This window comes from Hemibagrus wyckioides, linkage group LG13 (genome assembly GCF_019097595.1).
Source record: "Hemibagrus wyckioides isolate EC202008001 linkage group LG13, SWU_Hwy_1.0, whole genome shotgun sequence".
In the NCBI taxonomy this organism is placed as follows: domain Eukaryota; kingdom Metazoa; phylum Chordata; class Actinopteri; order Siluriformes; family Bagridae; genus Hemibagrus; species Hemibagrus wyckioides.
In genome coordinates this window covers 3,580,916-3,598,142 of record NC_080722.1, presented here as the reverse complement: position 1 = coordinate 3,598,142, position 17,227 = coordinate 3,580,916, and the positions used below count along the sequence as shown (strand labels likewise).

General features: G+C 40.7%; 1 protein-coding gene across 2 annotated transcripts; it reads right to left on the bottom strand.

Annotated features, from left to right (window-relative positions):
• Positions 1–2,374: 2,374 nt before the first annotated feature.
• On the bottom strand, positions 2,375–15,914 carry zbtb4 (zinc finger and BTB domain containing 4). Of its 2 annotated transcripts, none has more exons than XM_058406549.1 (2): positions 15,874–15,914; positions 2,375–11,868 (listed from the first exon to the last, which is right to left on the bottom strand). In XM_058406549.1, the coding sequence occupies exons 1-2, from the start codon at positions 15,897–15,899 to the stop codon at positions 6,792–6,794; spliced, it is 5,103 nt and encodes a 1,700-aa protein (XP_058262532.1). In that variant the 5' UTR covers positions 15,900–15,914; the 3' UTR covers positions 2,375–6,791. The 2 variants fall into 2 exon arrangements, with proteins under 2 accessions (XP_058262532.1, XP_058262531.1); XM_058406548.1 differs by lacking the exon at positions 15,874–15,914 and adding an exon at positions 15,014–15,342.
• Positions 15,915–17,227: the final 1,313 nt, after the last annotated feature.

The window sequence follows — 17,227 nt, the reverse complement described above, 5'->3', positions numbered from 1 at the left end:
AGTCCAAAAACATGTACATTAGGTTGATTGGTAATTCTAAATTGTCCATAGGAGTGAGTGTGTGTGGTTGTCTGTCTATATGTGTGGCCCTGTGATGGACTGATGACCTGTCCAGGGTGTACCCCTGCCTTTTGCCCTATGTGTGCTGGGATAGGCTCCAGCAGATCCCCGTGACCCTGATTAGGAATAAAGCGGGTATAGAAAATGGATGGATGGATGGATGATTCTTTACACGATTCATTTATTCTCACGATTTTATATTTATTTTTGTGTTATTTTTTAAATTGATTCATTTATTTTCCTGTGATTTCTTTACAAGATTAATATATTTTTAAGATTTTTATTTTGATTAATTTCTTTTCATGTTTTTTTTTTTCAAATGATTCATGTAACTTCATATGGATTTCTTTTTCAAATGAATTCTTTATGTTAATATGATTTATTTTACAAGATTAATTTTTTCATGTTTGTCTTACCAGAACAATTTATTTTCATAATGATTTTTGCATAATTCATTTACTTTTATATTAATTTATTTACATGTATTTATTTTCACATTTTCATTCTTTGAAATTGTTCATTTATGTTCATGTTATTCTTTACACGATTCATTTATTTAAATTATTTATTTATTTATTTTTATTTTATTTTAATTTTATTTTTAATTTAACTTAATTTAATTTAATTTTTAATTTTTTTGTTTTAGAGTTTTTTGTTTCAGAGTTTGAAAATGCTGCTAATGAATAAGAAAATCTGCTTATGGAAAAACATAAAATCGATTTTTACATTTCTCTTGTCAAATGATTCGTTTATGTTCATGTGATTTTTTTAAACTCCTTGATTCATTTATTTTCATGATGACTTTCAAATGATTCGTTTACTGTGTGAGTTTTACACCTGATTCATTTTACACACTACATAGGTCAGGTTTTATTATATTCACATGTGATTCATCACACAAATAACGTATTCTCATGTTTCGTGTTAATTTCTTCCTCATATTATTAATTCTCGCAGCTTACTATCTGACTCCTGATTGGATGATTTCACATTTCAGGGCATGACGTGTTTAAAAAGCAGCGTCACGTTTCTCTGACATGTGATCACATGTTACAGAGCCACATGTGTGTGAAATATGAGAGATTATTGACACAGATTTTGAAAGCAGCTGGTTATTGACAGGTGTAGGCCGCCCTGTTAGTCCGTGTCTGATCGGTGGATGACCTTTGAGAGGTGATTGATGCTTGTTTGCCCGTTCCAGTGAACTCAGATGCACGGTATGTGTGTGTGTGTGTGTATATGTGTGTGTGTGTGTGTGCGAGCGTGTTATATGTGGGTGGGCATAGCTCTCTGAGGTGATCCGTGTTCAACATGGCGATGAGTTTTCAAACAAAACGATGTCACTATGAATCCCTATGAAGTGTCACTATGAATCCCTTTATCTTCTTCGTGGATCTTCCTCGAAGTGTTGAAATGTCACATGATGTTTTCATATTGCTTTATTTTCAGACTTGCTGAAACAGAAAAATGCTGCTAATGAATAATAAAATCTGCATATGAAAAAAATTAAATCGAATTTTTACCATAAACTTTAAATATATATTTATATGTATCCATGATATTTATCTAGATAACTGGAATCAGTTTTGTGATCATCAACTCATCCTCAAGCTTGATTGTTTTTATTCCACAGTGTTGAATTCTTGAATCTGATTGGTCAGAAGGTGTAGAATCATTTTGAGATAAAATCTGTAACACACCTAACCGCAGGTTTATTATTAAGGTTCAGATTCTAATGTTATTGTTCTATAGTAACAGCTCATTCACAGGACTTACACTAATAATATAATATATAACAATAATAATAATAATAATAATAATAATAATAATAATAATAATAACAAGCTGCATTATTTTTTTTATTGTATTGACTTTTAGTGAAAATATGAAAAGAGCTTCTCTAACATGCAACAGGAAATAACTTGTTTTGTGAAGAATCTGTTCTGAAATTAAAAAAGATGATGCAGGTTTTTTTAATATTAAATATTATGAAGAAATAAAATACAGTCTGACTGCAGAATATTTGTTTTCTGCACTTCTTTACTTATTAATGTTGAATTAAATCCCATAATGTTATGGGTAATAATTATAATTATACAATTATTATTATATTTATTATTATTATTATTATTATTATTATTATTATTATTATTATTATTATTATTATTATTATTATTTGCATTTACTTTATTGTATTTATTTATTTATTTATTTATTTTATTATTTTTTTTTCAGTCTTTGCTTCAGTTACCAGAAACTGCGATACTTTCATCATCTGGCCCATGGAACTGATTCAAAACTCTTTAGTAGGTCATCAGGTTAATACTTTATTTGAATGGTTGTAGCATGGACAGAGGGAGACTGAAGAACTAGAGCGAAAAAAAAATAATCAAGAAAAGTGAACAAAAACATAAAGATTATTACAAGGCTTGATTTGGCAATGTGTTAACAGACCCTTTGTGTGAAGACAAAAGTCAACAAGAAACAACCAAAACATTTCAGGAAACAAATTTCAGGCCAAATATGTGAACCTCTAAAACAATGGCACAATTGTAGCTTGTACATTTTTCACAATACCGGGACGAAATCCATCACATGCCTACGACTACACCTGCTGAACACACACACGTAGCTAAATCGTTAGCTAGTCGGAGTGAATATCGATGTGGGGTCTTCTGCTGGTTTCATCTGGCTGTAATTGCTTGGTTGTGTTGCTAGTATTTGCATTTTAGGAACAGCTAAAAACAAACAGTGTGGGGTGTGTGACCCTTGATACAGTATGTAGGTGCATCCACCTACACTCGCTCTGTCGTTTTTTTTCCTGCAAGGACCGTATTTTGGTGGCATATTTCAAGCAAACAAACTGCCTTGAAATATTTTCCTGCATGCAGGAGAGTAGAACAGGTCCTTAAATTATTCAACATTCACATTGTGAGATTTTTTTCAATAATAACAATAATAATAATAATAATAATAATAATAATAATAATAATACACTTGTACATGAAATTACAAATTAATTTTGGTAATCAAAATTTTGGTAAAGTGCATGATCATAAATTAACATAACGTCTGTTCTTGGTGGCTTATTTTTTAAAAGACTTTAAGGGATGTTTTAGTTGCTTTACTTGCAAGTTATCTGGGTTTTTTTGACATCATAAATATCAACGGCTTTTTGGGCAAAATGTTTGTTTGACATGTTGTGTTACTCACGAGCAGTGTTGGGTAAATAAGGCAATTTAAAAATTGCACAATGAAATGGTTTAAGCAACAAAATGTATTTTTCGGACTAAATGAAACTATGAATAATATAACTATTTGATTATTTATTTCCGAACGTGTCTCATTATTAATTTTATATATATATATATATATATATATATATATATATATATATATATATATATATATATATATATATATATATATATATATATATGTATGTGTGTGTGCTGCAAAACACATCTTTGTACTAAGTCGTTAAAGGTTTATTTATCTTTATGTTTATGTAACAGTCGTCAAATTTTGTTAAAGGAACAGTTCGTAATTTTCAATGAGAAATATGAGAGAAAAAAAAAATAATCTAAGAAATCTTGAAGAAAATGTGACTCACAATTCTGCTTTGCATTCAGTCACGCTCGTTTTGTTGTGTCAGGCTTCTGTTCGCATTCTTTTCCGGCCCTGAAACAAGCTCCACCCCCTGCCTAGGACCGAGCTGGTTAAAATTACACACTGTTCCTTTAACAGCTGGAATGATTTTTTTGTAACAGCTGGAATGATTTGATTCAAATGAAAACGTTAAGCGGAGCAACTCCCAAGTCGTACTTCGATCACGGAGACGCAGTTATGCAGTTCACAGGCAGATTCAGTGGTCTCGAAAATCCCATTTGAAGTAATCTATAAAAAAAATAAATAACAGCAGATTTTTCCAAACGTATCCTACTCTGATTAATCAGATCGCCTGTAAGTCTGTTCCAACCCAACACTGCTCATGAGGAAAGTGTGTGAGGAGAATTTAACAGCAAGTTGGTCGGGGTCCAAAACCAAACTCTGATTTGGTGGCAAGCCTCAAGGGATATGGTGCTTGTTTTGGTTTTCCTTTTCCTCAAATGTGCTCTAACACACACACACACACACCACACACACACGCACACACTACGTGAAAGTACCTACACCCAAGAAAAGCAACAAATCTTCTCGTTGTATTCGGAAACGAACAGTGCTGCGGCTTCAATGCACTCACTTCAAAAAGGACAGGAAAAAAACGTTCGATAGCGGGAAGAGGAAGAGGAGAAAAAAAATCACAGTGTGAGTGATTTGTGTTTATGGGGACTTTTATAAGTGGACAGCATGTGCCGTAACTGTGTAAAAGTCATGAAGCACAGCTTCAGCGTCGGGGAGCGCTCATTTTTCTTTTTTTTTGGTTTCAGTTTTAAGTTAAAACGATAGAAGGAAACAAAAGGAAAAAAGATTAATTGAAAATAGACAGCTTTACAGCAGATAGTATTTCAAGCCAACCGTCAGCGGAGAAAAGAAAGGTAAAGCAAAAATCAAAAATAAAAAGAACCACACATGAGAAAGAAAGCAGAGTGATGACTGTTATGTCGATACCAGAGGATAATAAAGAAGCGAGTGCTGCTCATGCGTTATGATTATATTGAATCCAAGTTCCTAGACATGTTTCTAAGACTACTGTATATATGTGAATACCTCATAGCGGTTCGTTATTACATGTTATTTTTTCAAGTCAGAAAACATCTACCATACTGTTCATGTTTTTTTGTTGTTGTTGTAACCTCATGACTAAAATTACATTCATATTCTTGTGCACTTGAAAGACCACCTTCAAGCACAGTCCTCACAAATCTCTCTATCAAAAAGGGAAAATAGGTAAAATAAACAAATTATATTGTTTTTAAAAAGATATATATTTATATATATGTATACATATATATATATAAAAAAACAGGAAAGTCCTAAAGGAGTGTTCAGGCCACTCCAGGTCAGTGAGCAAATTTTCTTTCTTTCTTTTTTCTTTCTTTCTTTCTTTCTTTTTTTTAAGTCTTAAGCATTGCAACTCAGACCATGCGCGGACGTCAGGAGGAGCTGACGTCAACTCTTGCTGTTTCTGTGCACTGCAGAGGAGACGTGGAGAGAGATGGTTGGCTAACCAACATAACCCCCGGCTCACACGTAACAGGCTTCCTTAGGTCACGTCTGCCTGAAAAACGGTATTCACCAGCTGCTTAGAGCTTTATTTTCTGCGACTTTGTAATGGAAGTTCTACTGGCGATAACAGACTCGCTGCACTTTGCTCCACTTCCCTCCCACTCTCTCTGTCGCTCTCATCTGCCTTTTTACCTCGGTCTCTCTCAGATTTCAGTCAAGTAAATGGAGTGTCTTTGGTGGACACCAGGGGGCACTGGGGAGGAGAAGGCCACTAAACTTATTTTCATTTCTAGAAACGACGATAAGGTAATTGATGAGTACTCAGACGTTTTTTTGTGTGTTTTTTTTAAAACAAAAATAAAAAATTGTTTTGTGTCCAGTTCTTTACTCGAGCCTCCTAACAATCATTCCAAAGACATCTACAAACATACTGTGTACATGACATTGCAAAATGCAGTCCATCCTGAATTGCCATTAATTTACCAAGCAACCATGATGCTGGTTAGTTAAAAAAAACAAAAAAAAAACAACAGAAAGCTCACATATGAACAAACTCCATTATCCAATATGACATGTAGGTAAGCTATCGAAGCTGCTAAGAAGTGACCGACAAAGGAAGAACCTCATCTAAGTTTTCTACTTGCTGATCTACAAAAAAGTTGTAACAGCCTGTCTAGGAATGATGCTCATATGTCCGCATCGATATCAATATCCGTTTAGCTGAACGAGGCGGATATAGCACAAACGTTGCTGGCTACAACTGTGCAGTGCATGCACACATCACCCTCAAGACACCCACACACACGGCGTAGACACTCACATCGAAGCCAGTACTGAAAATACACACAACAGAACCTACATAATGTTGTAAAAAGACAGCTACCCCAAACTACATGCATGATGAGAAGTTGAAACACACACACACACACACACACACACACACAGAGAGAGAAAACTGCTTATATGCTATTAATTTCCTTCACTGAATTGAGTGTGTATCTTTCCATTTTAGAATGAAGAGCTTGGCCCCTATATTATTTCTATTTGCGGTAATAAAAGCCTATATCGGACCTACAAATATGATCGTTACTGGTATACTGTCACTAGTGGAAAGCACACTATTTTTTTTTTGTCTTTTTTTTTCCAGAAAATACACCCTGTTAGCTGTCCAGATGTATTATTTATAACAGTTATTACAACAAATCTGAGAGGACGGATAACCAAGCTCTAACTCTTCTAAAGAGGGAGAGGAGTGGTGTGTCAGAGGTGTGTTTTGCCACTGGCAAAGGGAAGAGGTCCACATTGTACCAGTAGATCACCAGATCACCAGATCACGACCTCCCTTTTACCCATAGGTCCTACCTCCAAGGCACCGCTCCATTACTTCACTATATTTAAGTTTGTACATACACCTATGGTTTTTGCTACTTTTCCAAAGAGACTGAAATGTCTGTGCAAGTAGTTCGTTTATCAAACAGCAACAACACATCTTCCTTCTAAGGTCTGGTCCTCTTTTAAACTGTACAGTAATTCCTTCAGTGCTGTGAACTCCTCATACTCTCTCACGGGTTGTCACTGTTTCGCTTTGTGCTACTGCCACTATTATATAAGCTGGGGTTGACTACTAAAGGGTGGGGCAAAGGGGCTCCTACTGCAGCATAGTTGAAAAGAGTGGGTAAAAAGGGCAAGGGCTCTACCTTGTCCCCTGGTGCCATCATATTGAGAGCCATAGGCAGGGTGGCGAGGTTGTACGGGTATGGTAGTAGCTGTGGGCCATAGAGGAGTTGATAGGGATCGGGGTAAAAGGGCAGTTTTGTTGAGTCAGCATGGGGTACCATCTTTCCCAGCGCACCAAAAGACAAGGGTGCAGAAGGGTATGACATGAGCATCTGGTCCTCCTGTTTCTTACCAGAGCAGTATCCTCCTGGTATGATTAAGGGAAGTGCATACTCCTGAACAGGATAGCCAGATTCTCTACAGGGATCTCTTGAAGCTGTGCTGTCCTTTGTCTCTGGCTCTGAATGGGGCACTTGGGGGTGCAATGCAGAACGAGTAGAGGGGGGCTCACTGCTGTGATCTGAACCTGTTGGAAGCACAGATCTTTGTTTCTCAACACAGTGCATGCCTTGGTGTGCTTGGTGTGTCTCTAAATGTGACCGCAACTGTAGGTTCAAAGGTCTTGGAGAGTGACTAGGGGACTGCGGGTGCCTTTGTGGGGGTGCTTTGAGAGTCGTTTGAATGACAGAGCAGGTGGGAGAGGGCACAGGGCTCAGTGGCTCCTCTTTGGGCACTATGAGCATCACGTCTTCTGTGGATCGAATTTTGTTGCTCGAATATTGGTATGCAGCTTGCTGGGAAAACTCCCTCTCCCTTGCCAGTATCGTTGGCATGGACAAATCCTCTGCTTGGATGCTGCAAGCCGTTCTAGATACTCTAAGATCTTCAGCCTCTTGTGCAGCCTCTTGTGAAGGATCACTGACGTGAATATCCCTGTGTTGGTGTGTTTCTACCTCTTGAGCACTCAAAGCACTCTCTTTGACTGATTGTAATGCAGGGGATATAGATGGATCTGCATCACTTCTAACCTTTTCTGCCATTTGGACTTGACAGACTTGGTTTGGCCTGTCAGTGGGTGTGAGGCTTCTTCTCCTCTGATCGTGTGCATCTAGACTCCTTTTCTCAGGAGTTCGGAAATCCAGGCATTCTGCTCCATTCATTACCAGCACACTGGGCAGATTAGGGGAGATGACCTTTGACCTTTCTGGTGTTGGGCTGAGTCTAACTGGGGAAGATACAGTGCTCAAATGCGAACTCTGGATTTTGTCAATAGCTGCTAACTTTGGACTTTCACCAGTGGCTATTCTTTGGTGCTCTTCAATCCTTTCACCTGCCTGTTTCTGTGTGTGCTGAGAATCTGATTTCAGATAGTTTATAACTGGGATGGGCTGTGCATGCCTAGGAGTAACGTCCAAATCTGCCCTTTGAACCTTGTCTACCTCGGTTAATACCACAGTATTATGACTCTGCATGTCCAGCACTGGCTGCATAGTCTCTGTAGTGTTGCCTAGCTCATGCCTCTTCAGGTGACAGTTTAGCGCTGCTGCAGTCTTACAAACTTTATCGCACTGTGAGCAGGTATATCTAGTCAATGGCCTCCTTCCCAAGCGAGCAGTACTCCCCTTTTCTAAGAACCGCCTGTTTAATACACTGCTTGTCTCCTCTAATTCCAATGAATTTTCCTTGCTTGATGATTCTGAATTACATGAAGCAGAGGTAGGCAGAGGTTTATTTTTTGGGTGGCTGGTTCTCTGATGTTCCTCTAATTTGGTCTGAGAAGGGAAAGTAGCTCTGCAATGTAGACACACAAACTCAAATAGATGTGTTAGCTCATGTTTGTCTCGCTTCCTTGAGCTGGAGAACCAGCGGCCACAAGATCCGCATTCGGAGGCTTGATCCCCAGACCAACGTTGTTTGATGGTAGAGGAAACTGTGTATTGAGAATTCAGAGTTGACTGGGATAAAGCTGTGGAGAAAGAGAGGTCACGCTTTCCAGGACCCACTTTTTCTTCCTCCTTTTCTTCCGTTATTGTGGGTACACAAGGAGGTTGAGTGTCATCTTTGATCTCCTTTTGATGAAAAACTTCCTTTTCCTCCTCTTTTACTTCATCTTTTTCTTCTTCCTCTAAAGCCTCCCCCTCTTTATTTACATCACTCATTAGTCTTTCTGCTCTCTTCATCAGCCGCAGTGATCGTTTGTAGTGCATTTTGCGCTGCCAGCTCTTGATCTTCTGCATATGCAATGCCTTTCTCTTGGGCTTATATGAATAATAGGGTCTCCACAGGTTGTCTTCTCCATCGTGATCATTCCTGTCTTCCCTGACTTCTTGTCGGAAGAAATACTTCCTCACCTTGCCTGGCAATTTAGAATCTCTTTCTTCCTGGCTGGAACTGCGATGACCATGGTGCTTGCGGTGGTGGTGATGAGTATGCCGTGGTTCTCTCTGGTCTCCATGCAGGAAGTTGCCCTTTTTGTCTTTACTTGGTGGACTTTTGTCTCTCATGAGGTCTGTCTCAGATATACTCCTTTTGACAATAGCCTCTTCCCCTATACGTACAGTGATCTGACAAAGAGGCCCACTCCCTTTGACCTCTGAACCCACAGATATGGGAACCACCTTACTCGACTCACTCTTGGTATGAGCTTTTCGACCTTTGTGAATCTTTTCTGCTGGCTGTTGGATTTTTGAGACTTCTGTACGTGTGCTGGTTGTGTCCCACTTACTATGTGGATGATTTTTTTGTGTATGCTTTTTAAGTGATTTTTGCAAAGCCTTATCCGATGAATGACTGCTCTCAGGAGGACATTTTCCATCCCCAGAGGGTGTCTTATCTCTTTGAACAATGACAGAGGATGGGAGTGCTGTGCTATGCATAATGACCGAGGGTTTGCTATGTCCAAATGTAATGACAGAAGAAACTGCTGTCTCTGGGCATTTGACATTTTTGGCTTTGACGCTGCTGTTGCCAGAGAGATGTAAATCTGACCTTTCCTTTTCACTGACCTCTGCTGGTACCTCTGCCTGGGCCGTTGCCAGCTTCCTGCACTGCTCTGTGTCCATCTTTATCAGCAAACTCTCAGGGTCCGGCTTAATGTCTTGGGGATGAATGTCCTTAAGGTAAGTGTCCAGTTTACCGGCACCCAGACTTGGAGGGAGGCTGCAGCCTAGAGACAAAGGCAAGGTAGCTGCTGGGTCAGGTTTGAGCAGTCCATCAGCCAAAGCCTGGTTGTATGTCTTATAGGGCCGTTTTTGAGAGCGCATGGGTAGCAAGCGGTAGAGTTTAAGTGCATTAACCTTTTGTTTATAGCCACCATTGGCTGTCTTCTCACTTGATATGAGGCCAGGACTAATGCCATGGAATGCCTTCTGGTGTGTCTTAAGGTTATAGTACGTAGGAAAGGCCTCCCAGCAAAATATGCACTGATATCGTCTTTCACCAGTGTGCCACACTTCATGTTTGGTGCGGTACTCTGCAAGAGCAAAAACCTTGTCACAATAGTGGCACGGGTACTTCCGACGCCATGAATGCACATTAGAGTGGCGCTTGAGACTTGACAGGGTCATGTAGGAGCGTTCACACACCGAACAGAAGTAAATGATATGTCCATCAACAATCTTCACAAAGTGATCCTCATCCCTGAGGCCATCACTGTGAGACATTGCCCTGGCATGATGTCCTTGGAGGCCTCGTCCTTTCTTTATGGGTCGTCCAGGTCCTGTTTCTTCTCCAAGCTGTTCTGGCTCTGTTACCTCATTTGTTTTCTCCACGGTCCCCTCCTCCAAAGGTTCCTGTTTGGGCTGGATGGAGAACGCTGGCAGTGCTTGCCGACAGGTGGCCTCATGGGACTGCAGTCTTTTATTATGGATAAAGGCTTTGCCACAATGGCGGCAGCTGAGGAGTCGTCCACCCCGATGAAGACGCATGTGCACAGTGAGGGACGAGGCGGTGCTGAACAGACGGTGGCATACCCCACACAGCAGCTCCGGTTTTGGCACTGCTTGATAGGAGTCATGGAAGGATGGAGGAGGGAGGGTCATTGGAGAGACAGAAGAGGGTGAAAGAGGAGGAGGGCTTGATGAAGATGATGGTGGGTTTATACTGGGAAGAGGGAGGCTCAGTTCAACGTGTAGGCTGTTTCCTTTGCGTTTTTTGCCTTTTGCACTTTCCAGGTCCTTTGTCACCTGACCTTGGTAGGCTCTCGCGCTCAGGTTGAACAAGATATGTGCAGTCTCGGTTGTTGAGTGTTCTGGATAGTCATTAGGTAGACTAACTCCAGATGTGTCTCTTGAGTAGTCCATTTTAGCAGATGTGTGCAATGCAGATGTTGGAAAGTGGGGGCCACTACCAGCCACAGAAAAAGACATAGTGGATTTGCAGTTCTTACTGACAGGTGCAGTCAAATCTATGGGGTGAGTGGAGGAGGAAGAGCAGGATAGGTAGTCTGATTTTGATCCTTTGGACAATGGTTTGTCTCTGAGAGTTTCCTCCTTCCATGCAGTGCTGTTCGAAGCATCTCGATCAAATGCTATAGAAGATGAAGGGGGATGAATTATTGGACAGTGCTTTTGTGCAGAGAAACTAGGCAGTCCAGTGCTGATCGGAAAACTAAGAGAGATCCTTGTCGTTTTGGTACCGTCCACTTCATCTGTCCCTTCTCCCATCCTGTCTGCTCTCATCTGTTTATTTCTGTGTTTCATTTGAGTCTTTTCCTTTAGTCCTTTGAGACACTTTTTCAGGCCACCCACTTCAAACAGACCCTTAAGGAAGCAAGACACGTAAATGCAGTTCAGCAAGTTCAGAAGTACTGAACAGAGCGAGGTAAAACTTAGAACTGTGTCCACCACTGGAATGGAAGATTGGCAGGCATTCAAGAAAGGAGGAGTGTCAGTTCGAGAAAAGCTCAATCCTTGGATGTGGATGTTGTACACAGCGATGATTTTTAAATGGATGTAAAATCGAGTCTTCTCATTAATTGAAGCAGGGCCAGCCAGGTGCTGTTCATTTAGCTCCAAGGGTATGACGCTGGCGTGGAGTGGGTGCCAGCCGTCCATTCTGGACACCATGACCCCGCCCCCAAACCTGAAAAACATACAGAAAAGTGTTTAAATAAGCTTGTATGCAAGAATCTATTAAAGGTATAAAGATGACAAAAACATTGCAACTGGAGAGCCAAAGTTTATCATGAGTAATGTCATCAAGCAGTATAAATCATGCATTTCAATTAAATTATAAATAGACAGTGTCAATCTTTGTTTTAGTCATCCTCATTTTAAGTTTCATTATTACAATGTTGGAAAGAGTCGTAGCAATCTGTAACACTTCACAGCAATACTTTCGCTTCTTCTTCTTCTCAAACAAAGTTATTTTTATCATTCCCCAGCTTAAAAACTAAAGGCATCGATAGTATATTTCGATAAATACATGCTAGGCCGCATGTTGAGGACATGACAGAGAATGGCGGTGGCGTGTTGGGGTGGGGGAATTGGAGGGATAATACCTCTAATCCACCCGTTCTATATCATTTGGTGCAGAAACCCCAAGTTCAATAACCAGAACGATTTGCATAGACTTTAATAGCAATCTGGAATTTTTCATCAAAATATATGCGTTAGCTGGGTAAATTCTGTCTTTGTATATATTTTTTAAAAAACCATGGACACTTTATTTAAGTATTTGCACTTATGTTACACATGAAAAATCCCCAGTCATGATTTTCTGCCTGTGTTTTAGCCAGGCAGGCAGGCCTCTGTAAAATTCCACAAGCAGCCCTGAACACACTGAAACTAGGTCAGCACTGTTATTGCAGAGCGAGAGAGCGAGAGAGAGAGACGGAGAGAGGCGGTGAAAAAGAGCCAGGCCAGAGACAGGAACAGCCAAACACACAAGACACACGCGCACACACACACACACACACACACGCACACACACATACACGCTCACTCACACACACACACACACATTAACAGGGACAAGCACACACAAGCACATACTCTCTACCACAGCCATGCACACACCTAGCACATTTGCAGGCACATTCCAACCGGTTTGAATGTAAACAAGCCACCTGACAGGTAGTGTCACCCAAACATCACAAACATAGCCACTGACAGTGCAAAGGAAGTACCAAAAAACAGGGCTGCAATTATACATCTTACATAATCTACAGTGACAGGAAGTATTCAAGAAGAAAAGCAAAACTGGTCAGGGCTAGCAGTAAAATTTTGATCAATCCAATCAATGATATATATTAAATATTAAAGAAAAAGTGCACAACATTGCACCTGTTTCAATCCATGTAAACGCGACAGGCTTAGAACAGGGAGGGAAATGCTTACAAGGGGTTCCACATGTCAAAATTTGTTTTGTGCTATGGATGAGGAAATGCATCTGTCCCTGTTTCCGTCACCCTTTGTGCATGACGCACACACTGCCTCTCAACAAGCCATCCTTAGCTCAAGAGGCTGGCCAAGCGTGACAGGGGCTTTACTGCCACCCTCCCTTTCATCCCCAGCGCTCCAGCTCCCCCTCTACTCGAATATGCAACCGCCTGAAACTGTTAGAGAGACAAACATTCGAGGGACTGTCTGTACCACCCTTAAAACGTCCTGAAAAAGTAATGAAGCAAAACAAACATTCATTTGTCTCTATCTTTGTCATACGCAACTCGTTATAAACTAAACGGAATAGGTTTGGAGAGAAGGAAATCTGTGATGTCATGTCCGTAAAGAAGACTCGTTCCTAGATGTTCTCTATACTGCGGATGTATTCGTATTTTTTTATTAGACATTAAGAAGAAAAAGAGCACTCTGGACAAGTGAAGGCCTTCGGTTTCCATCAGGCCTGCAAACTCCGGACTGGGCAGAGCCGGACTGTGAAAAGGGGGCTGTGACTAGATCCTGAACTCTGAACAACCCCCCTGGCCAAAAAACATGGTTGAGCCAGCCAGAGGGAAGGGGAGGAGAGGGGAGATGGTGGAAAGGAGTAGATCGGCAGTGAGGGGTGAAAAAGAACAGAGTGAGAGCGAGAGGTATGGATGGGTTAAGAAGTGGAAGAGGCATCAAATCTTGTCCTATATCTTTAAGATGCTCAGGTGCTGAACGTGTATCTCGATAGGCCACGCTCCAGTGGCTGTACCCATGGAAAAAGCCACGCTCGACATGGTCTACAAATGACTCACATAATTCTTTAACTGCAAAAGTCAAACAAAATAGATAGGAAGAAGATGAAGAACGATACCAATAGTGTTCTAGCTATCTTTGTGGTTTAGAATAAACTTGGCAGGGAATCCCAACAAACACTTCGTCATCATGTTAGGATGAAAATCTGGGGACTAGATAATGACAAAATGCAAAAAATGTTCGTCACCATTTAAGCAATGACGAGCTCAAACGCAACCAAAAACACCCCCCCACCCCAACACATACACACACACACAGACACACACACACCCAGAGAAATGTTTAGTAAATGAGCAAACTGCTCACTCCTACATCATGATCCCTCTGAGCCCTCAGCCCATTTCACTCAGGCTGTATGGACAAAAAAAACAAAACAAAACAAAACAAAAAAACCAGGAACCCGGTGTACTTTTGAAGCATTTGTACGTTCCAGAAAATGAGAAAAAGAAACACAAGGGGGGAAACACAGCGTGGCCATTTTATAAATCTTATTTTTCACATCTGAACATTCACATATTTACATACCAAAAACTTGTACCATTTTAGTCATTAACAACTAACCATACACTTGCTATAAAACACAAAGTAACGCAAATAACGAAGAGAGTAAAATCTGTAGAATATATCTCTCTAGAAACAAAAAACACATCTTAGTTTCTGTTAAATCGGAGTGACTCATCGGCCGTGAAAAAGAACTGCGTGGTTGAGCCGCGAGAGGAGAGGATAAGGGAGGCAGGCCTTGTTTAGCACCACACACACACACACACACACACACACACACACAGTCGCACTTCCACATACGCACAGACGCACGCACACAGGCATGCTCGTGAACACACAAACAGGACAACACTCCTCTCGTCTCCCTTCTCGTGTCCTACGCAGAACCCAAACAACAACAACAACAACAACAACAACACTCGACAGGATGGTGGTGAAGATGAAGAGCGCGGAGGAACAGGAAGAAGAGAAGAACGAGAAAAGAGAAAAGAGTCTGACGGTCTCTTCATTTCTCCGCCAGGCAAGCACACAACAAGACTACGTACCTCGAAAAACCTCCTGCTGCATCTCTGCTGCGATCTGTTCTCTCTCTCTCTCTCTCTCTCTCTCTCTCTCGCCCTCCCTCGTTCTGTGTGTGTGTGTGTGTGTGTGTGTGTATGCTTGTCTGCGCCTGTGTGTGTGTGTGTGCGCGTGAACAAGAGAGCGCAGGCAGCGCACACACAGGCAGCACTATGTAGAGACGGAGGGCAGGGACGACTCTCGCACTCCCGAATCTCCCCCTCCTTCTCTCCTTCTTTTCTCTCTCGCCTGCTCTCGCACCACACAGTCTTTCTCCCTCTCGCACTTCACTTTGACTCGGACACACGATTCCAGGGTGTTCCTTCTTTCCCCTCGTTTCACCAGCTATCCCACTGTTTTGTTTTTTTTTTCTCCTTTTTATCACCCACCCCTCTCTCATCATTTTAATTCCAGTCCCCCCTTTTTTTCCCTTTTGCTTTTTTAATATTGTTCTTCATACACGCACACACTCACGCACTCGCCGTAGCCCATATTACACAAAGCCGGGTGATAGCGTAGCGAGCGAACGAGCAAGGGAGCAAGCGAGGGAGGGAGAAAGAGAGAGGGAGAGCAAGAGGACGCCATTTAAGCAGTTTGTTACGAGCACTGCCAGTCCCCAAAATGGCTGAAAACAAACAGGAGCCATGCCAACAGGAAAAAAAACTGGGCACAGAATAGACAGGGGAAAGGAGATAAAGAGTAAAAGAGAAGAGTGGAGAGAGTGAGAGAGAGAGAGAGAGAGAGAGAGAGAGAGAGAGGGGGAAGATAATACTTTTCTGAAAGCAGAACTCTTTAAATGAACTGAAGTAGTTGAAAGGATAGAGAGATCAAAGAGGGGAAGACTTACGCATGGACATGCTCTTTGTTTTCCATTTTCTTCTCCGTTTACTGCCCTCCATAAAGACCTGGAGGTTTATGGTGAGTGGTGCTAAAAGAGCCAAGTAAACATTTTGAAGTTCCCGCAGGAGCGGGCGCAGGACAGCACACACACACACACACATATACACACAAACATATATATATATATATATATATATATATATATATATATATATATATATACATAGAAAGAAAGAGAGAGAATTTAGACTCTTGTGGATTTACACAAGAATATAATAAATAAAAGTCTTTAATAAACTGGACGTATCTGCATAACCTTTCTGTATTTTATTCGAGACGCACGATCCGGTGAAATCGTTGTAGCTGTGATCATAACCTGTTCTGCTATCCTCCTCTAAAGCCCCCTATTCATACTGGTTTTCTCTCATTTGCATACTGCTTCTCTACTGTTACTATTATAATCCCGCTATCTGGTGTCACACAGGAGAAGTTCTTGCCTCTGAGTCTGGTTCCTCTCAAGCTTTCTTCTTCTTGTCTCAGCACGACTTTTGCGACTTGCTCATTAGGGATCTAAATTTACATCCGGATTTTCTGTAAAGCAGCTCGGAAATGGTGTCTACTGTTGAAAAAGGGGGTACAAATAAAATCGATAAATCGTGCTTCCTGAATTCTTTCCTGCATGAAAGAGAGGCTGGAGGATATACATGTGAGAACGGTCGGGTTTTATTTTTTATTTTATTAATCCGACTCAGGAAGTAGAATTGTGGACAAATAAAGCAAAGGTGGGTAATGAGGAATGGTTCCAAACAGGAAAACAATCAGGAAGTAACACTCGGAATTTGGAAAATCTGACAAGGGACAATAATGACTGAGTAGCTTAAGATTCAAGATTCAAGATTCAAAGAACTTTATTAATCCCAGGGGGAAATACCTTTGCCATGTTACAGTTGCTCTAATGAAAATAAAAATATAAGAGAAAAAGAAAGAAATATAAAAACATGAAAATAAAATATGAGAAAAAGAAAGAAATATAAACACTGTTTTATAAACTGTAAAAAAGAATAAATAAATACAAATACTGTACAAATACTAGTGTAGAGCTGTAATATTGCACACAAGGATAAAATACACTTAGATAATTAGAGCTAAATATGAGTAAGTGTTCAGATGAATGCCGGACTCACAAACTTTACACCGAAGCAGGATCGAGACCTGGATGGTCACTCCGGCAACGGAATCGGAATTTCCGATATCTCCTGATATCTCTTCACCGCCCTAATGTTTCAAATCGAAGGACACATATCTCTTTATCCTTTTTCCTGGTAATGATTTGTTGTGTTCAGACACGCGTCATTTCCAGG

Excerpts from the sequence above, each read along its gene's own strand:
- zbtb4 (XM_058406549.1), bottom strand. The coding sequence starts at position 15,899 with ATGGAAAACAAAGAGCATGTCCATGC. Across the intron at positions 11,869-15,873 it reads AACAAAGAGCATGTCCATGC|GTTTGGGGGCGGGGTCATGG; the intron begins GTAAGTCTTCCC and ends TATGTTTTTCAG.